The sequence below is a fragment of the Erythrolamprus reginae genome, chromosome Z (genome assembly GCF_031021105.1).
Source record: "Erythrolamprus reginae isolate rEryReg1 chromosome Z, rEryReg1.hap1, whole genome shotgun sequence".
Taxonomy (NCBI): Eukaryota; Metazoa; Chordata; class Lepidosauria; order Squamata; family Dipsadidae; genus Erythrolamprus; species Erythrolamprus reginae.
Genome location: NC_091963.1, coordinates 57,837,017 through 57,864,092, shown reverse-complemented (window position 1 = coordinate 57,864,092; position 27,076 = coordinate 57,837,017). Strand labels below are relative to the sequence as shown.

Here is a 27,076-nt window from a genome sequence, read left to right as displayed (position 1 = left end):
GCGAGGTGGCGGAAGAGCGGTCGGCTGCGAGCGGGAGCTCCAGGGCGGAGGCACCAATGGCAGTGGCTGGACATGTTTGTGGATGCCGTATATGCTGGCGCTGCACTGGGCATGGGCGCAGAGCTGGCACCTCTGTCCTGGCTGAGCCAGCAGGCCAGTGCCAGCCCTTCAAGGCCAGCATATAAGGTTTCCAGCTATACATCCAGCCACTGCCGTCATTGTCTCTTCCCTGGAGCTCCCACTCGCAGCCGACTGCCCTGCCGCCACCCCGTGGCTACTGCCTGGTGCCGCTGCTGCCAGTGCCCTCCCACTCCTGCTGCCGGTGCCCTCTCGCCAGGCCCCAAAGCCCACCTACCGTCGCCGTCAGGGAAACTCCAACCGGGCGGGGCGCTGCAGCTGCCGGAAAACTTGGAAGACGCGAAGAAGGAAACTCAGCTTCCAGTCTCGCAACTTTTTGCTGTTCACACCCTCAGCAAAAAGTTGTGAGACCGGAACCTGAGCTTCCTTCTTCACAGCACACCTGACCATGTCTCGGGGCACATTGGTTGAAAAACGCTGCCCTATAGTATTGTATGCATTATATTTATCTATAACAATAATTAATTGCAATTGTTCCAATGTATATTTTCTTTTGAGTAAGTTTGACTCCTAGCAGCTACCTGAAGAAGATTTTTCAGATTCTTAGGCAGCAGTTGCTAAAAGTAGTTTGATATTGCTGTGTTCCTGGAGCTGAGATAGAGTGACTAGTCTAGGATCACCCAATTGGCCTTCATATCTAAGGCTGGGCTAGAACTCAGATTTTCCTACTTCTAGACTGCTAGGTTCATCAGGCTGGATCAGACTGGATCTCATGCAGTGGGCTTCAGCAGCTGATTTTTTTTTCTAGCCCTCAGACACCTACCAATCATGTTGCAACTCTGGGTACTACAAATGCTAAAAATCACTATCATTTCCCATTATCTTTCAGAAGGCAAACGTAACAACTATTAAGATAAACTTGATGAAGATAAACCAGGGAGAATCTTACCCACATTTTAGGAAGGAAGGAGAAAATTGCTTGTATCATATGTGCCCGCACTTTGTGTCATTGCTCAACCAGCATAGCCACCATTCCAAAGTTGGCCATTCCTGACTTAGAGGCATTAGAGTGCATTACTTTTCTAATTCTGTATCTATTTAAAAATTATGAAGTGAATGCCAGGAAAAGTTTTATCAGACTTTTTTTGAATCAGATGAGTATTAAGAACAAGTAGTCATATCAACCCTATTTAAAAGATTATTTATTTCTAGATCAACTATAACATTTGGGAATTTTTTGACAACAACTTCCAAAACATTTAATGTGTTGGGACTGAGAAGGTTATATCTGGTTTACATTGGCGTGAACCATATTTTGGGGTTGTAAAAATGTCCAAACACTTGATTAAAATTTTGAGTATCAGAAAAAAAAATCTTAGCTGATACTGAATGTCTATGGAGATTCTCAGTCATCCAGGTCATGGTTATCCCAAACGCTTTTTCAAGAGGCAACTAGACTTTTTGGTTTTTCTTTGAAGATGTTTTGTTTCTCATCCAAGCTGTAGAAGCTTCTTGGATGAGAAGCGAAACATCTCAAAAGAAAAATGTCCAATTGCCTCTTGACAAAAGGACCTTTGGAATTAGCTGATTCTGGTTATTAGAAAGATCAACTCATAAATACTTGAAAGGATTGCTTCTAGGAAATATTTAGCCTATATGATGAACTGGAATGCCATGACGTATCCCACAAAAAGGCAGTGAGGTCATTCTGTGTCATGTGGACCAGTGGTACCCACCTTACCATGTCAGATTTTGATGAAATTTGGCACATAGTTTCTTTATGATATAAAACTGTGCTGTGCAAAGTGTTAGTTCAAAATACTAAAAATTGGGAGTACTAAGAGACCTCAAATAAAGGGTTGCAAAATGCTGAGTCTGCAAGAATGACATTTTGGGCCAACTTCCAGAAGCTGTAAACGCGGCAGTTTCAGTAGTATGTTGGAGATATTTTGAGAACCTGCATACCTTGTAAGGCTTTATAAACTGGCCAAACCCTATGTACTTAGTCCTCTTACGTTTTACATGGTTCGGGCTCAAACTTTGCAAAAAAAACTTTGCAAAATGAATTTATATCAATCTTCAGGCTGCTGTAGTTTCAAAACTACTTGGCATTTCAGCTTGATTTTTGGCAGGTGTACTAAGTTTACAGATGCAATGAGGACTTCCAATTTGCAACACTTTCCTTCAAGTTGTTGGAAAAATATAAGCGTTCAAATTTGGTACTTAATGGGTTTTTGCCAAATTTTGGCTATATTTGATGCCTTGTTTGATCCTGTGGGACATCTTCAGCACTCTTCGATTTAGCACCATTAGAAAGAGCAGACTCTCTTCTTTAAGAATATATTATTTTCATTTTGGTGTCTCTTCATATAAGGAATGAAAAAATCTCCTCCACTGTTTTCGGGCAGCGTGTGATTTCTGCACTGCACCCTTGATAAAACTGCAGTAAAAGTGATTACTGTTTCAATAAGCAGCATTTTTTTAAAAGAACACAAGATGTTATGAGACTGTGTTCAAAAATATTAAAAAACAGAAATGTTTGTTAGGAAATGGAAGGGTGAGGCCAGATTTCAAATAAGGGTCCAAAAAAGTGGGAGATTTGTTGTTGCATGATAGAGGAAACAGGCCCATTGATGTTTCTAATGGCTGTATAAGTCAATTAGTGCTTTAAACATGCATTTGTCTATGAGGGCTCATCGCCAAGATGTCACGCCCAATAGCCAGGCATGTCCAGCAACAGGTGGGGCACTTGGCACAGGCTCCCAAGCCTGAAAGGGGGCATCTTACATGAGGTTCCCATGCCTCTTTTGGGTGTCTTTGCCTAGGTTCCCAAGCTAAAGGAGGTGTCTTAATGGTTCCCAAGCCATAATAAAAAATCAGTGTTGCAGAGACAAGAATTTTCACTGACAATTTTAGCTGGGTTTTTTGGTAATTTATACTGTCATCCAAGTGCTGCAGTTGCTGGTACTGGAAGAACTGCTAGAATATGCTGTTCATGAATCCAACAGGAATCTCTTCTGCTAGGCCAATGAAATGATTGTGAATGCCCACATGGATGCATAAACCTGATCAAGGCATCATGTTTTACAAATGATGTGTCACATCCTTTGCCAATCCATCATTCATTGTCATAAACACAGGCAACTTGCTGACCAAGCTGAAGTTCAGGCACATTTATCCCAGGTACACTCACTACATCCTCTGACTTACAAAGCTTGGCAACAAATGAGGAAGAATCATTTGACACTCTACTTAATGAAATTTGGTTCAAGTCAATTGGAATTAATTGGTGATTTTCATGAGTTCCAGCAACTGTAGAAGCTTTACTGAATCGTTTCTCTTGCACAGATCATGAAGATTCAATTTCATCATTGGAAACAAAAATGAACTTGATTTTATTTATTTTTTGTTCACAATATTCAAACAAGCCTTTTGTTGTGAAAATTAGGCTTTTTTTAGGTCGTTGCAAACTAGCCTGAGCTGCTAGTTGCTTTACTGAATCTTTTCTCTTGCATAGATTGGCCTAGCAGAAGAGATTCCTGTTGGATTCCTGAACAGCATATTCTAGCAGTTCTTCCAGTACCAGCAACTACAGCATTTGGATGACAACATAAATTACCAAAAAAACCCAGCTAAAATTATCAATGAAAAATTCTTGTCTCTCCAGCAGTGATGTTTTACTACGGCTTGGGAACCATGAAGACACCTCCTTTAGGCTTGGGAACTTAGGTCAAGACAACCAAAAGAGGCTTGGGAACCTCGTGTAAGATGCCCATCTTCAGGCTTGTGAACCTGCTACTCAATGCCAGGTCGGTGGTAAATAAAGCTCTCCTCATCTGGGATTTCATCCTGGATGAGGAGGCCGACTTGGCATGTGTGACTGAAACCTGTCTGGGCCCAGAGGGAGAAGTTCCTCTCTCTGATATTTGCCTAGCTGGGTTTCAGGTCTGGCATCAGCCTCGACCCCAGGGAAGGGGGGGAGGAGTGGCTATTATAGCCAGGGAGAGTCTTTGCCTGCGTAGACTCATTGCTCCAGAGATGCGGGTTGTGAGTCCCTTCTGGTGAAGTTGAACTTAGGGGTTCAGGTGTGCTTGTTGCTCACAGACCTGTCTCCCAGCTGCGTGTCAACAGCCCTGCCTGTGCTGCTTGAGGAGGTAGCTGGGCTGGTGATGGGGTTCCCCAGACTTATTGTCTTGGGGGTCTTTAACCTACCGTCACTCGGCGAAACCTCTGGGCTAGCGCAGGAGTTCATGGCCACCATGACAGCCATGGACCTGACTCAAGTAGTACAGGGTCCGACTAAAGAGGGGGGGCATGCACCCAACATGGTATTCCTCTCTGAGCAATTGAGTAATGATCTGAGACTAAGGGGCTTAGTGTTGCGAGGAATGGAATTTTTATTAGTACTCAGCAGGCAGGAATCAAAGTAAACAAACTTTATTTAGTAAACAGAAAGTAAATTGTGCCAGGAGCGACACTTATCAAACAGCCGGAACATGGCTGCACACAGAAGAATACAGAATGGAATGCTTGCTACATAAGCAGGCGGATGTGACATGTAGGAAAAAGATAAGAATTGTGGGAGTGATGTATGAGGGGGTGTGATCAGAGGGAAAACACACATGAACTCTTTAACTACTGAATGTCTCTGTTGGCTGGCAATTCTCAGCGTGACACCCGTTCTTTGGTAGTCATCAGGGACATTGGTTCACATAAGGCACATTTTCTCGGAGAGGTATTTGTGTTGATCAGCTGGCAGTGGTTTATTCAGCACGTCAGCGATCTGTTCATTTGTAGGCACATATTGTAATTTCACGAATCCTTGTTGCACATATTTTCTTGCATTCTTATATCTTAAGTCGATGTGCCGTGAACGGGCTCCCACATATTCAGCTTCAGCAATGAATTTTACTGAAGTATTGTCCTCCATAATAACAATTGGCTTCATTGGATCATCCCAGATACTATTAATGAGAGCAGAAACATTGATTAAATCATTACAACTATCAGAAACACAAGCATATTCGGACTCAGTGGAAGAACAAGAAATAAATTTCTGGTTTCTAACTTTCCAATAAATTGGACAACCATTCAAAAACATTATAAAACCAGAAGTACTTTGACGAGTTTCAATGTCACTCGCCCAATTGGAATCTGCATAGCAAATCAATTCAGTATACTTGTTGTGTTCTGGTTCCAGGAACAACTTCATGTCCATCGTGTGCTTCATGTATCTGAGCAATTTCTTTATGCATGTCCAATGAAATGTAGTTGCGTTGCCTACGTGTCGTGACAACAAATTCACACTAAGTGAAATGTCGGGTCTTGTCCAACTGCTAATATATAACAGAGACCCAATGACTGAGCGATAAAGTGTTTGGTCCTTAAACAAAGGACTGTTTTGGTATGTCAACTTGTAAAAGTCTGTCTGCATTGGAGACCGACATGGGCGTGCATCAGCCATGTTAGCCGTTCCAGAGGAACCAGGGATCGTTGCGTAATAACGATCCCTTGTTCTGGCTCTGTGAGCTAAACCTTGGGTACTGGTGGTGAGTGTAATTCTGGCCCTGGGCTCAGGTTGCTGCTGCTTAACGCCAGGTCGGTGGTAAATAAAGCTCTCCTCATCCAGGACTTAATCCTGGATGAGGAGGCCGACCTGGCATGTATTACTGAAACCTGGCTGGGTCCAGAGGGAGGAGTTCCTCTCTCAGAAATTTGCCCAGTTGGGTTTCAGATATGGCATCAACCTCGACCCCAGGGAAGGGGGGGGGAGGAGTGGCTATTATAGCCAGGGAGAGCCTTTGCCTACGTGGACTCATTGCTCCAGAGATTGCGGGTTGCGAGTCTCTCTTGATGAAGTTGGACTTAGGGGTTCAGGTGGGCTTGTTTTTCACGTACCTGCCTCCCAGCTGCGTGTCTAAAGCCCTGCCTGTGCTGCTCGAGGAGGTAGCCGGGTTGGCGGTGGAGTTCCCCAGACTTATTGTCTTGGGGGACTTCAACCTGCCGTCACTTGGCGAAGCCTCTGGACTGGCACAGGAGTTCATGGCCACCATGACAGCCGTGGCCCTGACTCAAGTAATACAGGGTCCGACGCACGAGGGAGAGCACGCACCCGACATGGTATTCCTCTCTGAGCAATTGTGCAATGGTCTGAGACTAAGGGGCTTAGAAGTATTGCCTTTGTCATGGTCAGACCATTTCCTACTACGGCTTGACTTCCTGGCTCCAATCCTTCCCTGCAGGGAGGCAGAACCTATTAAGATGTTCCGCCCCAGACGCCTGATGGACCCAGAGGGCTTTCAGACGGCGCTTGGGGTTATTCCAGATGCACTCGTCCACAGTTCGGCGGAGTCTCTTGCAGAAGCCTGCAACAAGGCTGCAGCGGAGGGTCTTGATCGGATTGCGCCTTTCCGACCGCTCAGCGGCGCTAGACCCCGTAGAGCTCCATGGTTCAACGAGGAGCTCCGGGAGTTGAAACGCCAGAAGAGACGTCTAGAGAAGCGATGGAGGAAGAGTAAGTCTGAATCTGATCGAACACTTGTAAGAGCTTTTATTAAGACTTACAATGTGGCGCTCAAGGCGGCAAGATGCGCGTATCATGCCGCCTTGATTGCATCAGCGGAATCCCGCCCGGCCGCTCTGTTTAGGGTGACCCCGCTCCCTTCTTAATCAGAGGGGAGTTGGGGAGCCCTTACAGAGTAGTGCCGAGGATTTTAACACGTTTTTCACTGATAAAATCGCTCAGATCCGGGCGGACCTCGACTCCAATTGGAAAACAGAGTCGGCTGACAACGAGTCAGTTGAGGTGACTGGGGCCCGTACTTGTCCATCTGTCTGGGAAGAGTTTGATCTGGTGACACCTGATGAAGTGGACAAGGCCATTGGAGCTGTGAGTTCCGCCACCTGTTTACTGGATCCGTGGTTTCGGCCAGCATAGAGGTGACACCGAGATGGGTCCAGGAGATTATCAACGCTTCCTTGGGGAGGGGATCCTTTCCATCATCCTATAAAGAGGTGCTCGTGCGCCCCCTCCTCAAGAAGCCTTCCCTGGACCCAGCCGTACTTAACAACTACCGGCCAGTCTCCAACCTTCCCTTTATGGGGAAGGTTGTCGAGAAAGTGGTGGCACTCCAGCTCCAGCGATCCTTGGAAGAAGCCGATTATCTAGGTCCCCAGCAGTCGGGTTTCAGGCCCGGTTACAGCACGGAAACTGCTTTGGTCGCGTTGATGGATGATCTCTGGTGGGCCCGGGACAGGGGTTTATCCTCTGTCCTGGTGCTTCTTGACCTCTCAGCTGCTTTCGATATCATCGACCATGGTATCTTTCTGCACCGGCTGGAGGGGTTGGGGGTGGGGGGCACTGTTCTTCAGTGGTTCTCCTCCTACCTCTCCGGTCGGTCGCAGTCGGTGTTAGTGGGGTGTCAGAGGTCGACTCCGAGGTCTCTCCCTTGTGGGGTGCCTCAGGGGTCGGTCCTTTCCCCCCTGCTATTTAATATCTACATGAAACCGCTGGGTGAGATCATCCAAGGGCATGGGGTGAGGTTTCATCAGTACGCTGATGATACCCAGCTTTACATCTCCACCCCATGTCCAGTCAATGAAGCAGTGGAAGTGATGTGCCAGTGCCTGGAGGCTGTTGGGGCCTGGATGGGTGTCAACAGACTCAAACTCAACCCGGATAAGAGGCTCTCTACATGGGGCTACCTTTGAAAAGTGTTCGGAAACTTCAGATCGTGCAGAATGCAGCTGCGAGAGCAGTCATGGGCCTACCTAGGTATGCCCATGTTTTACCAACACTCCGCAGTCTGCATTGGCTGCCGATCAACTTCCGGTCACAATTCAAAGTGTTGGTTATGACCTTTAAAGCCCTTCATGGCACTGGACCAGAATATCTCCGAGACAGCCTGCTGCCGCACGAATCCCAGCGACCAATTAGATCCCACAGAGTGGGCCTTCTCCGGGTCCCGTCAACTAAACAATGTCGGTTGGCGGGCCCCAGGGGAAGAGCCTTCTCTGTGGCGGCCCCCGACCCTCTGGAACCAACTCCCCCCGGAGATTAGAACTGCCCCTACTCTCCTTGCCTTTCGCAAGCTCCTTAAGACCCACTTGTGTCGCCAGGTATGGGGGAACTGAGACATCTTCTCGGGCATATACAATTTATGAATGGTATGTGTGTATGTATGTGTGTTTAGAAATGGGGTTTTTAAATGTTTTTAGTAGAAATTTAGATTTGTTATAAATTGTCTTTTTGCACTTTGTTGTGAGCCGCCCCAAGTCTGCGGAGAGGGGCGGCATACAAATCTAAATAAACAAACATCACTTTGGGCGAAGTCCGGCAGTTGTTCAGATGGGATCGGCATGATGCTTTGTTGTTCAGAAGAAGGGATATCAAAAAGCCTGCTGCCGTCTTTTTTTTTGCAGGCATATCTGCCTGATTAGTTTAAAAATAAACAACCATCGTCTCTGCTACCATGTTGCGAGGGATGGAATTTTTATTAGTACTCGGCAGGCAGGAATCAAAGTAAACAAACTTTATTTAGTAAACAGAAAGTAAATTGTCCCAGGAGCGACACTTATCAAACAGCCGGAACATGGCTGCACACAGAAGAATACAGAATGGAATGCTTGCTACGTAAGCAGGCAGATGTGACATGTAGGAAAAAGATAAGAATTGTGGGAGTGATGTATGAGGGGGTGTGATCAGAGGGAAAACACACATTAACTCTTTAACTACTGAATGTCTCTGTTGGCTGGCAATTCTCAGCGTGACACTTAGAAGCGTTGCTTTTGTCATGGTTGGACAATACTGCGGCTTGACTTCCTGACTCCAATCCTTCCCCGCAGGGAGGCGGAAACGACTAGGTGGTTCCGCCCCAGACGCCTGATGGACCCAGAGGGCTTTCAGAAGGCACTTGGGGTTATTCCAGATACACTCGTCCACAGTTCGGCAGAGTCCCTTGCTGAACCCTGGAACAAGGCTGCAGCGGAGGCTCTCAACTGGATTGTGCCATTGCGACCTCTCCACGGCACTAGACCCCGTAGAGCTCCATGGCTCAGCAAGAAGCTCTGGGAGTTGAAATGCCAGAAGAGACGTCTGGAGAAGCGATGGCGGAACAGTAAGTCTGAATCCGATCGAACACTTGTAAGAGCTCATATTAAGATTTACAAAGTGGCGCTTAAGGAGGCAAGAAGCGCGTATCATGCGCCCTTGATTGCATCTGCTGAATCCCGCCCCGCTGCTCTGTTTAGGATGACCTGCTCCCTTCTTAACCAGGGGGGAGTTGGGGAGCCCTTGCAGAGTAGTGCCGAGAACTTTAACACATTTTTTGCTGATAAAATCACTCGGATCCAAGCGGACCTCGACTCCAATTGAATAACAGAGTTGACTGACAATGAGTCAGTCAAGGTGACTGGGGCCCGTACTTGTCCATCTGTCTGGGAAAAGTTTGATCTGGTGACACCTGATGAAGTGGACAAGGCTATTGGAGCTGTGAGTTCCGCCACCTGTTTACTGGATCCGTGTCCCTCCTGGCGGCATACAAATCTAATAAAGAAATAATAAATAAATAAATGAGAAGCTTATCTCTATTAAATTTCCTATCTGCAGTTTAAAATAAACAATATGCATATTTTAATTTGGATTTGTTTTTTTTCCCCTTGATGTATAGAGTGGAACCAAAGACCTGAGATCCTTAAAGTAAGAAAACATCAAAATTATTTTCTGCTGATAGTTTGCAAGTATCTCTACTTCTGCTTGTGGAATAAAAAACACACAAACCAAGAATGACAATTATTCATATTAGCCTCTACTAATGTGGTGATTATTAGAAAATCATTGTAATAATGGTTTAAATCACTGCTCTGATTTAAATAATTTTTCCCCCTTTCCTGCCTTATCTTCATAACCGCCCCGAGTTCACGAAGAGGGGTGGCATACAAATCTAAATAATAAATAAATAAATAACAGTGCCATTGTGGTACTACTTAATGGATGGCTTCAGTGTTTGCTCAGGCTTGTTTCCACTGACTGAAGTTGTCTGCTGTAACCTGCCTGTTTAACTGTATAACAGCTGGGTTTTTCTTGAACTATAGATAGAATTTTAAAAAGCAGGAAATAAAGTACAACATGTTTGTTCCTCTGTAAAAGTTATTTAATGAACAGTGTTTAAATTAACATTATGTTAAGGTAAGGACCAAGATTAGTCATTCTTTTCATAATGCAATCATATCAATGTAATATATAGATAAAATGTATTTTCTAAATTTTCAGAATTGTTATTACCATATTTCATAGTTTTGGAAGTGAAATTATAAACTCAGTGAAGGATATAGAAGAACAGTCTTATGCATCATTTCCCCTTTATTATTTTTCCTAGAAAGCTAATTACATTTTAAAATCAAAGCACTTCAATCCAATTTCTGAAGGAGCAGAAGCAAAAGCTGCAAATAAAACTTCAAGATCAAAAACTGACTATGAATAATATTGCCTACAACACATTTGGTCAAATACTAGAACACTATATATAAGCAAAGGCATTACAAGATGGGTAAGAGATCTCATAAGATTTTATTGATAGAAATCATATTGTGCCAAACTAATAAAATCAAATTTACCAATCAGAAAAGGAAAGGGAAAGAAGAAAAGAAAAAAGAGAAAGAAAAGCAAAATAATGAAAGAAAAAAACTAAACTCTATTATTATAACAATATTATAACAATATAAATATTAACCAAACCATTATTTTAAATCTTCATTAATAATCATCATAATATTATAATATTTCATTCCAAGTCATAATCAATTATTATTCAAATATTTATCACTTCATTAACATTATCTTTCCCAAGTTTCAATAATCCAATGATCTAAGTATTTCTGTATAATTCTAGAACAGTTTTTCCCCTGAACACCATCACTCTACTAAACAAATAATTCCCTCAACACTGTCAAACTTTTTACTAAAACCGCACTTCTATTTCTACTACTTTTTTCTCATCATTCCTATCATCCTTTTCCTCCCACTTAGGACTGTATGACTGTAACTTGTTGCTGTATCCTAAGATTTTTTATTAATATTGATTGTTTCATCATTGCTTATTTGACCCCTATGACAATCATTAAGTGTTATACCTCATGATTCTTGACAGATATATCTTTTCTTTTATGTACATCTGAGAGCATATGCACCAAGACCAATTCCTTGTGTGTCTAATCACACTTGGCCAATAAAGAGTTCTGTTCTATTGTATTCTATTTTATTCTATTCTATTTAATAACCTGTCATCTCTCTCAAAATATCTCTTTGCCAATCTTTTATTTCTTATCATGTTAAACCCATATATTTTCTCCTTCCCTCTCTTTTTACCAAAATACAGAATCTTTTTCATTTCCATTCTGACTTCTTTTCTTACTCTGCAATTTCCGGGGTATCAGGTCATATCTATTCTTCATTTTCTTAGTTCTTACTATACACAGTAGTCCCTTACTATGGAATAGTCATGTAGACAAACCAGCATAGAATCAGAAGAGATATCAGAGAGAGTCTCAATAGGAAGAGAATCTCAATGCTCTAGGGTCTAGGCCAGTGTTTTTCAACTTTTTCTTCAGGGGAACCCTTGGTGTTGCCAGATTTCTGGCGGAAACTTGATTGAAAAATCACTGCATTAGGCTGAACATCCTGAAGCTGAAATAGAATTTCTTTTGTTAGCCAAGTGTGATTGGACACACAAGGAATTTTGTCTTTGGTGCATACGCTCTCAGTGTACATTAAAAAAAGATACATTCGTCAAAAAAAGAAATACATTTGTCAAGAATCATGAAGTACAACTCTTAATGATTGGCATAGGGGTCAAATAAGCAATAAAGAAACCATCAATAAAATCATAAGGATACAAGCAACAAGTTACAGTATACAGTGGTACCTTATGATACAAACCCCTCGTCTTACGAACATTTCGTGATACGAACCCGGGGTCATGATTTGTTTGCCTTGTCTTAAGAACCATTTTCACCATACGAACCCGAGCCGGGGGCGTGGGCTCTCCTACTGCGCATGCGCTCTACCTTGTGCTCTCTTACTACAGCAGGGATTTCCCTGCCTTGTGACTGTCATTTCCGGAATTTCCTCCCTGCCTCCCTCCTATTCCTTCTCCTCCTCCTGTATTCCGCCTCCCTCCCAGCCTTCGGGCAGCATTCCCCTTCCTCTGCCGCCATCAGGCACCCAGCTCCTCCTTGTCTTCTCACTTCTTTAAAAGTTGACAGTCGGGCGGCGGCACAGAGGCTGGGGGCGGTGAGGGTGTGTGGAAGAGGCACCTAGGCAGAACTTTCAGCTTCTGGGTGGATGGGAGGAGTTAAGTGGCTGGGGCTGGCAAAATCTCTGTGCTGCTTAGTTTCCCCCAAAGCTGAAAGAAACACTGATAAATAAAGGGCAGAACTTGCAGCTTCTGGGTGGATGGGAGGAGTTAAGTGGCTGGGCTGGCAAAATCTCCGTGCTGCTTAGTTTCCCCCAAAGCTGAAGAGAAACGCTGATAAATAAAAGGCAGAGAACTTGCAGCTTCTGGGTGGATGGGAGGAGTTAAGTGGGCTGGGCTGGCAAAATCTCTGTGCTGCTTAGTTTCCCCCAAAGCTGAAAGAAACGCTGATAAATAAAAGGCAGGAACTTGCAGCTTCTGGGTGGATGGGAGGAGTTAAGTGGCTGGGCTGGCAAAATCTCCGTGCTGCTTAGTTTTCCCCAAAGCTGAAAGAAACGCTGATAAATAAAAGGCAGAACTTGCAGCTTCTGGGTGGATGGGAGGAGTTAAGTGGCTGGGCTGGCAAAATCTCTGTGCTGCTTAGTTTCCCCCAAAGCTGAAAGAAACGCTGATAAATAAAAGGCAGAACTTGCAGCTTCTGGGTTGATGGGAGGAGCTAAGCGGCCGGAGGAATCAATGTAAAACGCCGCTGGGCTGTAGCTCCTCCCATCCACCGAAAGTTCTGCCTTTTGTTTACAATCCTCCACGCGTTTCTTTCGGCTTCGGGCTGCTTGCTCTCCCGGAAAGACCCCAGCCCAAACCTTCGGGAGCTTCCCAGCCGGGTCCCTTCCACAGGGCAGTGGCCACGGCTCCCCCCAGTTCTCCCGCTGACCCTTTCCACACACGCACACCATCCCCAGCTTTCGCGCCGCCGGCTGTCATCTTCTAAAGAAGCAAGAAGAGGAGGAGGAGCTGGGCGCCGGTGGTGGCGGAGGAAGGCGAATGTGGCCCGAAGGCTGGGAGGGAGGCGGAATACAGGAAGAGGAGGAGGAGGGAGGACAGGAGGGAGAGGGGAAAGGAGGGAGGGAGGGAGAAGAGAGAGAGAAAGGTTTCTGCCTGAACTTACAGATAGGGGTAGCGGCGCAGCGCGAATCCGGCAAGGATTCCTTTCCCCAACCGCTACCGGACTCCCGCAAGATGATCCTAGAACCCCAGTGGGGCCTCCCAGACACAAAAAATCAGAGAAGACGCACGTACAAACCGCCCGTGCGTTTCCCTCCCTTCCCTTCCAGTCATTGCAAGCCGGACAGTAACTGTTGACTTTTCGGTTAATCCACCCATGAGGGTCCCTCCGGGCAGCCTGCGCTGTCTCCCCCTGTCTCCCCCCCTCCACCCCCCTCCGAACAAAATCCGAATGCCAGCGGTAATGAGGCAAAAGGGGTGAATTTGGGGCTTGCACGCATTAATAGCTTTTCCATTGATTCCTATGGGAAACAATGTTTCGTCTTACGAACTTTTCACCTTACGAACCTCCTTCTGGCACCAATTCAGTTCGTAAGACGAGGTATTACTGTAGTCATAAGTGGAATGAGAAGACTAATAGTAATAGTAATGCAACCTTAGAAGATGGAGGCAGAATTTCAGGGCGCTTGCTTTCTCTGGCAGCTTTCACCCGACAGCTCAGCTGCATCGGCTCAGTTCAAGATCTTCTTGGTCTGTCATGTTATTGTGGCCTCTAAGGCTGTCTCTGCTGACTGCTCTCACCGGTCGGCTCGGCAGTGTCATCTTGGTCTAGGGGCTCCCCAGTTCAAAGAAGTCAAACATCGTTTTAAAAAATGCCGCCCCCAACTGCTAACTTTAGGAACCAAATGCCCAACGCTATCACTGTCACCTAGCCCTAAGACTCAGACCAGGAGCATAGCTAATTCTCCTGTCCTCCCCTCTCAGCTCCTCTCCACCGCTTGCTCTGAAGGTAGCTAGCAGCTAATGCAATAGTTCAGACATACCAAAAGCAGATCTCTGGAAGAAGGAACTCCCTGGGGCAGGGGTACAAACAAGGGACAAATCCCTTGTTAAACCCAGCTTGACGTTAAAAACCGTCGTCTGACAGTTGTATTACAACCGTCATAATATCCTACTACTAACCAGAGCATACAAAACATTTGCCAGACCAACCCTTGAATACAGCTAATCTGTCTGGAACCCCCATTGCATATTGGACATAAATATATTAGAAAGTGTCCAGAGATATTTTATGAGAAGAGCCCTCCACTCCTCTACCCACAATAGTATACCTTACGCAACTAGACTTAAAATCCTGGCCTTAGAAAGCTTAGAACCATGTCGCCTTCGGCTCATAAAATTATCTGCTATAATGCACTTCCTGTAAATGACTTTTTCAGCTTCAACCACAACAATACACGAGCACACAACAGATACAAAATCAAAGTGAACAGTTCCAAACTTGATTGTAGAAAATATGACTTTTACAACAGAGTGATTAATACCTGGAACTCACTACCTGACTCTGGGGTTTCATCAACTAACCCCCCAGATTTTATCCTTAAACTGTCCACTGTTGACCTCACCCAATTCCTAAGAGGTCAATAAGGGATGCGCATAAGCGCATGGGCATGCCTCCCATCCCTATCTTACTGTTCCCTCTGATCAGTACCCATCTTATATATATAAACTATGTTATAGCTATGTGTATTACCAGTTCTTTACAAATAATGAAAAAATAAACACCATTAATACTGTTCAGGTTCTTTTACTACCGTATTTTTAGTGTATAAGACGCACCTAGATTTTAGAGGAGGAAAACAAGGAAAAAGTATTCTGAACCAAATGATGTAGTATTAAATAGTAATAGTAGAATAGAATAGAATTCTTTATTGGCCAAGTGTGATTGGACACACAAGGAATTTGTTTTAGTGCATATGCTCTCAGTGTACATAAAAGAAAAAGATACATTTGTCAAGAATCATGTGGTTCAACACTTAATGATTGTCATAAGTCAAATAAGCAATGATGAAACAATATTAATAAAAATCTTAGGATACAAGCAACAAGTTACAGTCATACAGCCCTAGGTGGAAGGAAATGGGTGATAGGAATGATGAGAAAAAACTAATAGAAATAGAAGTGCAGACTTTGACAGTGTTGAGGGAATTGTTTGTTTAGTAGAGTGATGGAGTTTGGGGAAAAACTGTTCTTGTGTCTAGTTGTCTTGGTGTGCAGTGTAATAGTAACCTCTCCAGCCACGAGGGGGGTGGGTTTGTGGTTCCCGGTACAAAGCTTACAAATCAAAAAGCGGCAGAAATTCTCAATGTCAGAGAATCGCACAATCATGAAGTGTTATTACAACTCGGAGCCTGGAAAACGCAGATATCAAAGACGGATGTACCAATTATGGAAACAAGAATATGCAGACTCAAAAATAACGGAACTTCAACTGGCCGATCAGCGACGACTCATAATCAGCAACCAAATGTTCAGTGAAGTCAAATTAGAAGAAATACAGAAAATTTGCAAAATAGAAACACCAAAATCTGATCTGGCACCAGCAGAAGCTCCAGTAAGATCTGGAGTCACTGCACAACTGGAACCTGATGAAAATTTGGAAAGACAGCAAGAAGCTGCAGATGAGACACTTGACACTATAACTCAAAGGCAGCAAGAACTTAAAGACCAAATACTTGCTCATGCGGGGTCCAATGCAGAGCGAAAGAGACTGCCACCCTTAAAAAACATAAGCAAAAAACGACTTGTCCCACTAGTGGAAGACATTAACACTGCACTTGCAACTGTCAATGTAACTTCAATTGAAGAATTGAATCAGCTTGCCTACAGTACAGCTGTGATAGTAACTGAAGAACTAGGGTTACTGCAACAGAAACCAATCGGAAAACCAACTGGAAAACCAAAATGGAAAATCCGACTAGAATTGAAAATCAAAAGCTTGAGATCAGATGCAAATAACTTGAAGAACATTAAGGAGCAGAAACTTAACAATCAGAAGATCAAAGACTATTTGACAAAAAAGTACTGGCTTAGTACAAGAAAGATCGAGGAAGGTCTGGAAATTGTAAAGCAGCAGATAACAGCCACAACCAGGAAAATTGAGCGATATGAATCTAGGATCACCCAGTACAGGCAGAATCAAACATTTCAATACAACCCGAGGCAGTTCTACCAGAGCCTGCATCAGCAAACAGATAAGAAAATTAAAAAGCCAGAGATGAAAATAACAACAAAGTTCTGGAAAGATCTCTGGGAGGTCGAAAAGGACTATAACAGGACTGCTGGGTGGATAAAGGAGTTTGAAAAGGAATTCTCAGGGAGCAATATGCAGCAGCTGGAGATAACACCTGAAATGATTACAGAAAGAGTGAAGAGGGTAAAGAACTGGACATCCCCTGGCACTGATGAGGTGCATAGTTTTTGGCTGAAATACCTGACCAGCCTGCCTGCAAAAATGGCTGAATTGTTCAACAAAATGCTGCAGACAGGAAATATTAGTACAGGCCAATAACATGTTTGCCAACCATGCTCAAACTGCTGACAGGTATCATAGCTGACAGAATTCATGACTACCTAGAAGAAAATGACATCATGCCAGTGGAGCAAAAGGGCAATAAAAGATAAAGTAGAGGTACGAAAGACCAGCTCCTAATTGATAAAATGATTTCGGAGAACTGTAAGAACAGGAAAACAAACCTATACATGATCTGGACTGACTACAAGAAAGCCTTTGACTCATTGCCACACAGCTGGATCATAAAATGCCTGGAAGTCATTGGAGTCAATGAAAACATCAGGAAATTCACAGAAAAGGCGATGAAATATTGGAAGACTGAGCTTTTTGTTGGGAATGAAAGCTATGGACTGATCAACATCAGAAGGGGCATCTTCCAGGGGGACTCTTTGTCCCCATTGCTATTCCTCATCGCGATAATCCCGCTGTCACTCATCCTACAGAAAACAAACCTAGGCTACCAAACTGCTAGGAATTCACCAAAAATTTCACACCTCCTGTATATGGATGACCTGAAGTTGTACGGAAAATCAGAAACTGAGATACAGTCACTAACCAACACTGTGCGAATCTTCAGCAATGACATCAGCATGGAGTTTGGCCTGGATAAATGTGCCACAGTAGCACTGAAAAAGGGGAAAATCACTGAAAATGATGGCATTGAAATGCCAAATGGTCGAACCATCAAGTGCCACCAGCCAGAAGCCAGATACTTGGGCATCTTACAACTGGATAATATCAAGCATGGCCATGTGAAAACTGTGATCAGCAAAGAGTACATCCAGAGGACAAGAAAAATTTTGAAGAGCAAACTGAATGGTGGCAACACTATCAAGGCTATAAATACATGGGCCATACCTCTCATTAGATACATAGCTGGCATAGTGAACTGGACTCAAGCAGAGCTGGACAACCTGGACAGGAAAACCAGAAAATTAATGACAATCCATCATGCACTACACCCCCACAGTGACGTTTACAGGCTGTATTTACCAAAGAAAATAGGCAGCAGAGGACTTTTGCAAGTGAAGCAGATAGTAGAAGAAGAGAAGCATGCATTAGCTGACTACGTGAAGGGGAGCAAAGACTCAGCGTTGATGGAGGTCAACAATAGGAAGCTTCTCAAGGTGAAGCAAACTAAGGACCAGTACAGAAAAAATGTAACTCAATGTTGTATGGACAGTTGGCAGAACAAAGCATTGCATGGATAGTTCTTGGAGAAGATTGAAGGCAAAGTGGATAAAGAAAAGACCTGGTCATGGCTTACAAGTGGAACACTCAAAAAGGAGACAGAAGGACTAATTAATACTGGCAGCACAAGAACAGGCTATTAGAACAAATGCTGTCAAAGCCAGAATTGAAAAATCAACAGACGATCCAAAGTGCAGACTCTGTAAAGAAACAGATGAAACAATCGATCACATACTCAGCTGCTGCAAAAAGATTGCACAGACTGACTACAAGCATAGACATGATGCTGCGGCACAGATGATCCACTGGAACGTGTGCTGGAACTACCATTTACCAGTGGCATAGAACTGATGGGATCATAAGCCCGAAAAAGTGGTCGAAAATGAGCAAGCAAAACTACTGTGGGACTTCTGACTTCAGACTGACTGAATTCTGAAGCACAATACACCAGGCATTGTGATCGTGGAGAAAAAGAAAGTATGGATCATCGACATCACAATCCCAGGAGACAGCAGAATTGAAGAGAAGCAGCTAGAGAAATTAGTGAAATACGAAGATCTAAAAATCGAGCTGCAACGACTCTGGCATAAGTCAGTGAAAGTGGTCCCAGTGGTACTTGGCACGCTGGGCGCAGTACCAAAGGATCTCTAAGCGAATTGAATTATTCATTATTACCTATGTTTGTATTCTCTGTATTTTTATTGTTATTTTTTATTCAGTTTTTTAATAGTGTTTTTAATATTAATATTGTTTTTAATTGCTATTTTTATACTGCTATCAATTTAATTGTTTTTAACATAATTGGGGTTTTATATAATGAGTGACTGGGATACATATACTTATGGGTATGAATGGAATGACTGGTATGACTGGGTGGGTGGGGGTGGGCGGGGTTATGGTATGGATGAGTTGATTGATAGTAGTGTGAATGATAGATTTGGCCCACCTGACGCTCGGGAGACAGGAGAGGGAGGGGCACCGATCTCTGGGGTGGCAGAGGGTCGGAATATTCCAGTGTTGCTGGGGAGAGGCAGATATGGCAGGGGCCACAGAACTAGCCGTTCCAGGGGAACGAGGGACCGTTGCTTAATAACGGTCCCTTGTTTTGGCTCTGTGAGCCCAATCTTGGGCACTGGTGATGAGTGTAACTCTGGCCCTGGGCTCAGGTTGCTGCTGCTTAATGCCAGGTCGGTGGTAAATAAAGCTCTCCTCATCCGGGATCTGATCCTGGATGAGGAGGCCGACCTGGCTTGTATTACTGAAACCTGGCTGGGCCCAGAGGGAGGTGTTCCTCTCTCTGAAATTTGCCCAGCCGGGTTTCAGATATGGCATCAACCTCGACCTCAGGGAAGGGGGGGAGGAGTGGCTATTATAGCCAGGGAGAGCCTTTGCCTGCGTGGACTCATTGCTCCGGAAATTGCGGGTTGCGAGTCTCTCTTGATGAAGTTGGACTTAGGGGTTCAGGTGGGCTTATTTCTCACGTACCTGCCTCCAAGCTGCGTGTCAAAAGCCCTGCCTGTGCTACTCGAGGAGGTAGCCGGGTTGGCGGTGGAGTTCCCCAGACTTATTGTCTTGGGGGACTTCAATCTGCCGTCACTCGGCGAAACCTCTGGGTTGGCACAGGAGTTCATGGCCACCATGACAGCCATGGACCTGACTCAAGTAGTTCGGGGTCCGACTCATGAGGGGGGGCACGCACCTGACATGGTATTCCTTTCCGAGCAATTGAGTAATGGTCTGAGACTAAGGGGCTTAGAAGCAGTGCCTTTGTCATGGTCAGACCATTTTCTACTACGGCTTGACTTCCTGGCTCCAATCCTTCCCCGCAGGGAGGCGGAACCAATGAAGATGTTCCGCCCCAGACGCCTGATGGACCCAGAGGGCTTTCAGACGGCACTTGGGGTTATTCCAGAGGCACTCATCCACAATTCGGCGGAGTCTCTTGCGGAGGCCTGGAATACGGCTGCTGCGGAGGCTCTCGACCAGATTGCGCCTTTGCGACCTCTCCCTGGTGCTAGACCCCGTAGAGCCCCATGGTTCAACGAGGAGCTCCGGGAGTTGAAACGCCAAAAGAGACGTCTAGAGAAGCGATGGAGGAAGAGTAGGTCTGAATCCGACCGAACACTTGTAAGAGCTTTTATTAAGACTTACAAAGTGGCGCTCAAGGCGGCAAGATGCGCGTATCATTCCGCCTTGATTGCATCAGCGGAATCCCGCCCGGCCGCTCTGTTTAGGGTGACCCGCTCCCTTCTTAACCAGGGGGGAGTTGGGGAGCCCTTACAGAGTAGTGCCGAGGATTTTAACACGTTTTTCGCTGATAAAGTCGCTCGGATCCGGGCCGACCTCGACTCCAATTGTAAAACAGAATCGACGGACAACGAGTCAGTCGAGGTGACTGGGGCACGTACTTGTCCAACTGTCTGGGAAGAGTTTGATCTGGTGACACCTGATGAAGTGGACAAGGCCATTGGAGCTGTGAGTTCCGCCACCTGTTTACTGGATCCGTGTCCCTCCTGGTTGGTTTCGGCCAGCAGGGAGGTGACACGGAGCTGGGCCCAGGAGATTACCAATGCTTCCTTGGGGAGGGGAGTTTTTCCATCACTCTATAAAGAAGCGCTCGTGCGCCCCCTCCTCAAGAAGCCCTCCCTGGACCCAGCTGTCCTTAATAACTATCGTCCAGTCTCCAACTTTCCCTTTATGGGGAAGGTTGTTGAGAAGGTGGTGGCACTCCAGCTCCAGCGGTCCTTGGAAGAAGCCGATTATCTAGGTCCCCAACAGTTGGGTTTCAGGCCCGGTTACAGCACGGAAACCGCTTTGGTCGCGTTGATGGATGATCTCTGGCGGGCCCGGGACAGGGGTTTATCCTCTGTCCTGGTGCTCCTTGACCTCTCAGCGGCTTTCGATACCATCGACCATGGTATCCTTCTGCACCGGCTGGAGGGGTTGGGGGTGGGAGGCACTGTTCTCCAGTGGTTCTCCTCCTACCTCTCTGGCCGGTCGCAGTCGGTGTTAGTGGGGGGTCAGAGGTCGACTTCTAGGTCTCTCCCTTGTGGGGTGCCTCAGGGGTCGGTCCTCTCCCCCCTGCTATTTAACATCTACATGAAACCGCTGGGCGAGATCATCCAAGGACATGGGGTGAGGTATCATCAATATGCAGATGATACCCAGCTTTACATCTCCACCCCATGCCCAGTCAACGAAGCGGTGGAAGTGATGTGCCAGTGCCTGGAGGCTGTTGGGGCCTGGATGGGTGTCAACAGACTCAAACTCAACCCGGATAAGACGGAGTGGCTGTGGGTTTTGCCTCCCAAGGACAATTCCATCTGTCCGTCCATTACCCTGGGGGGGGGGAATTATTGACCCCCTCAGAGAGGGTCCGCAACTTGGGCGTCCTCCTCGATCCACAGCTCACATTAGAACAACATCTCTCAGCTGTGGCGAGGGGGGCGTTCGCCCAGGTTCGCCTGGTGCACCAGTTGCGGCCCTATCTGGACCGGGACTCACTGCTCACAGTCACTCATGCCCTCATCACCTCGAGGTTCGATTACTGTAATGCTCTCTACATGGGGCTACCTCTGAAAAGTGTTCGGAAACTTCAGATCGTGCAGAATGCAGCTGCGAGAGCAGTCATGGGCTTACCTAGATATGCCCATGTTTCACCATCACTCCGCAGTCTGCATTGGCTGCCAATCAGTTTCCGGTCACAATTCAAAGTGTTGGTTATGACCTTTAAAGCCCTTCATGGCATTGGACCAGAATATCTCCGAGACCGCCTCCTGCCGCACGAATCCCAGCGACCGATTAGGTCCCACAGAGTGGGCCTTCTCCGGGTCCCGTCAACTAAACAATGTCGGTTGGCGGGCCCCAGGGGAAGAGCCTTCTCTGTGGTGGCACCGGCCCTCTGGAACCAACTCCCCCCGGAGATTAGAACTGCCCCTACTCTTCCTGCCTTCCGTAAACTCCTTAAAACCCACCTTTGCCGTCAGGCATGGGGGAATTGAAACATCTCCCCCTGGGCATGTTTAATTTATATATGGTATGATTGTGTGTGTGTCTGTTAGTACATGGGGTTTTTAAAGCTTTAATATTTTAATTGAGTGGATTATTTATGATTTGTACTATTTGTTGTGAGCCGCCCCGAGTCTTCGGAGAGGGGCGGCATACAAATCCAAATAATAAATAAATAATAAATAAATAAATAAATCTCAGCGGACATTTGAAAACCATCAGAATTGACAAAATCTCCACCTGTCAATTGCAAAAGGCTGCTTTACTGGGATCGGCAAACATAATTCGTCGCTACATCACGCAGTCCTAGGTGCTTGGAAAGCGCCCAACTGGTGATGAAATACGAAATCCAGCATAGGGATCTCGTTTGCTGTGTTGTACTGACATAATAATAATAATAATAATAATAATAATAATAATAATAATAATAATATATTAGATTTGTATGCCGCCCCTCTCTGAGGACTCAGAGCAGCTCACAACAGAACAATACACAATATACGAATGCATTTAATGTTTGGGTTTGTTTTTTAAAATCATGTCTGGCTTCTTTTCTAATTTTACCAAAGTTATAGATGCAGTAATGGATGAATTTTATTTTTATTTTTATCCATTACAGAATATTGAAAAAATTCTTTAAAAATTAGAACAAAAGTTGGATGAAGATGTTGTTCAGATGACAGATTTTGCACTCCAATCTACAGGTATTTGCAACAATTATTCTCTAAGCTACATAACTAGATTGGAAATCTCTACTATTAATATATAGTACAGCTTTATTTATTATACACTATAATGTGTATTTCAGTTATTAAATTAAAAGAAACATCAAAGTATTTCATGTAATCATTGTACTACTCCTTTTAATAATGCAGTTTTTGTATCAGTATCAACTACAGTATCTGAAAAATCTTCAATAGCATTTTTGCACACATTTTAATATGCAAGTTCTAAGATGCTTACTATGAAATTGTGCAAACGCACATAAGTTGCAAATTGGTACCAAAATTTCCAGCTTTCTTACTAAATGCTTATTAGAAAATAGTCACAGCCACACTCTTTTTACATTTACTCCTAAAAGAATGAGTTCTAGGAATATCCTGCAGATTCAAACATGATAGACAAAAGGGAACTGTAGCCCATTAAATATTTATTTTTTTGTATTTTAGGCAGCAATAGCATTTTATTCAGAATTAATTCTAAGGTAGATGTATTTTAGATGCAGCTAATAATTTTATGTCATCTCATTGCACTTAAAATATATGGTGGCTAGTTGTATAGACATATCTCTACAATGATAAATTAAGCAACAATACTACTAAAACCACCTTAATGTGAGTTTTAATCATCTGGATAAATAGAAATATGCATTGCAAATAGCATATTCCTCAGGGTAGATTTTGTGTTATTCTTAACTTATGATAGTAGATTGAGTTCAATTATAGACATCCTGTATGGGGGAAAAAGGGGGGGGGGATATCTCATCCCTAATACTCCCGTAGTTTTTGGTGTATAAGACGCATCTAGATTTTAGAGGAGGAAAAAAAGGAAAAAAGTATTCTGAACCAAATGGTATAGTATTATATTGTTTAATAAAATTCCAGTGAAGCAGAATACTTTTTACAACTATGTTACTTTTTAAAACCATGTACACTTTTTACAAACTTCAAACTTGACAGATTTGTTGACTTCAACTCCCAGAATTCCTCCTCCAGTCATGCTAGCTCAGAAATGGGAGCTGAAGTCTAAAAGTCTAAGATTTGCCAGATTTAAAGACCCTTGCGCTCCGAACGCCAACTCTGGGGTATTCAAACTTGACAGCTTTAAGACTAGTGGACTTCAACTCCCAGAATTCCTCCACCAGTCATGCTAGTTCAGAAATGGAAGTTGAAGTCCACAAGCCTTTAACTTGCCAGGTTTGAAGAACCTTGCACCCCTAACTCAGCTTGGAAAATAATAAAATTCCTAGATTGCCATTAGGGTTTTTTTCTCCTCCTCTTTAGTCCTCTTATCCATAAGAGAACAAGGAAAACCAACTAAAAGCCAATAGAGCATCTACTTCATTCCCCTCCCCAACTGTGCTGTTTTCTCTTAGAAAACAGAAGAGAAGCAAGAAACAAATGCAGCACTTAGACTAGCATTGCTTCTCTATCATAAAACTCTCATAGTATCTCTATGTGAACCTAGCAGAAGAATGATTGGGCATAATTAAAACCACAAGCTCAGAATGGCAACTGGGATGTATTTTCGGACACACCAAAATCCGTCTAAAAAAACGATACACCCTAATATCAAACTCCAAAGGGTAGATAAGAGACCAGCAATGAAAAGCTATGGAAAAAAGGAGCAACCCCAGAGCCATGCACCAGCTAGGAGATCATTCCACAAGTCATCTTAAAATAGCAATGTGGCGGTTGATTGTCTCTTTTTGGGGAGCGGGAGAGAGATCTATGTATCAGGTGAGACTCTCTGAAGCTGGAGAAAATAGGTATTAATAGGAAAGAAGAAAAAGCAAGAGTGGGAGATGTCAGTGATTAGTTTTACACGTTTTGGCATTTTGGTGTAATTACAGCAGCAAAAGAGAGAGGGAAGGAGGGTGGGAGGGAAGGAGGGTGAGGAGAAAAAAGTTAGGATCTTCTGTTCTTCTCTTCTAGAAAGTGGAGAAGACAGGGAAGGGTAAAGAAAGGAGGAGAGTAAAGAGAAAGGTAGGAGATAGAGGGTGGGGAGAGGATGGAGAAAGAAGAAAGAGAAATTTTAAAAAAGTAGAAGGGTGAGGGGAAGAGGAAGGGAAAGGAAGGTGGAGTGAATAGAAAGCCCAAGGGAGAGACTTCCGGGTGATACTCGATCGCGCCGGGTGGGCGAAGACATCGCTCCGTCTTTGCTTTTCCTTTTCCCTGCTACAGGGTGCATTTTTGCACTTTGTCTGAGCCCAGAGGGCTCGACATAGAACAGGGGGTCTCCCGGGTCCCTAGGGGCAGATCACCACTGCCCCGAAGGGTAGGGAAAGCCCTGCAGCTGTAACATGGAGAACCGCGCGCCCAGCGGCTGCAGAGACATGGCCATAGCGATCAGTCTATGGAGGAAGCCAAGAAAATACTAAAGAAGTCTACAAAAAGCAGATCTACAGAAAGAAGAAAAGAAAAACACTTACAAGGTAATTTTTTGGTACCCAATACTTGAAAAGTGAAGATCTTGAAAGTAAAAGGCGAAGTTAAATAAAGTTTGTAACTCGGAGTGAAATCCTTCCGCAAAAATAACAACAGCCGGATCTACTTTCCTTTGTTAGACTGCTTGTCTTAGAAAGAAAAAAAAAGGGACGTTTTTACATCTTAGTTATTATATATTGACTTTGTATTTTAAAATTTTAAAATATTTGGATTGATTACTGTAATATACTATCTATATTTCATAAATAACTGGAATGAACTTTTAATTGGATTAATTTAGAAGAAATCGCAACAAATGACCTAAATTCCCTTTCAATGAATTTTATCTTGTTGGATTAAATTTTTGAAGCTTTTTACTTCTTTTGAAATTGGACTACATTAGACATTTATAATTAAGAAAATAAAGAAGAACAAGATTTGTATTAATTTGGAGGTATTCATTGAAGGACTATTTTTACTGATGGCAAGAGCGTAAGGATCAAGTTAAAAAAGATGGATTAGAACTCTTTTCACCTTAATTTTTTCCGATTTCATATTATTCGATTTTTATATTAGCAACATAACTACTTTGTATTTATTTATTTTTTTGGCATCCTTTTGTGGACTGTGGACTTTGGACTTATTTTTGGACCTAATTTCTTCCTTTTTTGCCTAATAAAAGATTGAGAACCAAGACAGAACATCCTGGAAAAAATTTAAAACCTGCTTTTTTCTTCTTTCCATTTTTTCCATTTAGAAAACATTTTTATATTTTTACCTCTTTTTATATAATATAAATATTTTTAAAGTTATTGATACACCTTTTAATTTTTATTCTTATTTTTAATATTAGTATTTTTTTCTTTACTTCATATTTTTAACATACAAAATTGCGTAATTTTAAATTCTTAAATCTCCTTTCCTGTCTTATATTTTTCTTTTTTATACCTACTTGGGTTGTTTTCTCTTTAATTTTTTTAGTCAAATTTGATATTTAAAATGTGTTAGAGTTTTGTTTTCCCCTTTCTTCACTTGGTTTATCCCCCCAATTTAACAATATAGCATAGTGTTTATTTTATAGTTAAGTGAATATTTTTTCCTCTCTATTATTATTCCTCTTCTTTTATTATTTTTTATTTTTATTAATCTTAAACTTTTTCTATCCTCCAAAATATATAGCATACTTTTTGTTTATTCTTTCTTTCTCTCTCTTATCTTATATTTTTCATACCTTTATTTGAATTGATCTTTTAAAGGATTGTTCTATTGTTAAATTCTTAATTGTTTTCTTCTTTTCTAAATTGTCTATATTACTTTAAATATAAAGCGAAATAAGTTCCATTAAAATATTGTATAATAAATTGTAAACTTCTGAGATATGAAAGGTTCCTACAGGGCTCAAATTGTGACTTCTATTACAACAACTCGAAAACAAACATCCACTCCAACTCCAACCCCAACTCCCACCCCAAAGGTATCTCCAACATCATCCCCTTTACAACAAAGAACAATAACAACAATGCTAGATAAGGAAAAAGAAAAAGAGAAAGAAAAGCCACCGGCAGAATCAAACCTTCAGTCTATTCAAGATACTTTAGCAGGTATTCAAGACTTTATGCAGAAAACGTAAACACAAACAAAAATTCAACTAGATACAAATGAAGTGAAAAAATATTATGAAGAAATGAAACAAGAGATGAAAAATGAAATGGGTACCTTGAAAACTGAGCTCAAGAAGGAGATCAGTGAACTTAAAACTGAAATCAGTGAAGTTAAAGGGAGAATGAACGAGATGGATGGAAATATGAAAGTAATACAACAGAATTTACAAGAAAACGAAAAAAGAATAAAAGCAACAGAAGAAAAAGTCCATGATATAGGACAAA

The 27,076-nt window shown here is 43.3% G+C and overlaps 1 protein-coding gene and 1 long non-coding RNA gene across 2 annotated transcripts in view; both read left to right on the top strand.

Moving 5' to 3' along the window:
• The window catches only part of LOC139175820 (uncharacterized), a 32,519-nt gene extending 22,738 nt beyond the window's left edge, over nucleotides 1-9,781 (top strand). The window contains exon 4 of the long non-coding RNA XR_011560581.1: nucleotides 9,747-9,781. This is a non-coding gene — a long non-coding RNA (uncharacterized lncRNA). The remainder of the gene's footprint in view (nucleotides 1-9,746) is intronic.
• Nucleotides 9,782-10,500: 719 nt separating this feature from the next.
• The window catches only part of LOC139175817 (SUN domain-containing protein 3-like), a 37,556-nt gene continuing 20,980 nt past the window's right edge, over nucleotides 10,501-27,076 (top strand). The window contains exons 1-2 of the mRNA XM_070767116.1: nucleotides 10,501-10,625; nucleotides 22,664-22,748. Coding sequence (XP_070623217.1) covers nucleotides 22,721-22,748 — 28 coding nt within the window. The 5' untranslated portion in view covers nucleotides 10,501-10,625; nucleotides 22,664-22,720. The remainder of the gene's footprint in view (nucleotides 10,626-22,663; nucleotides 22,749-27,076) is intronic.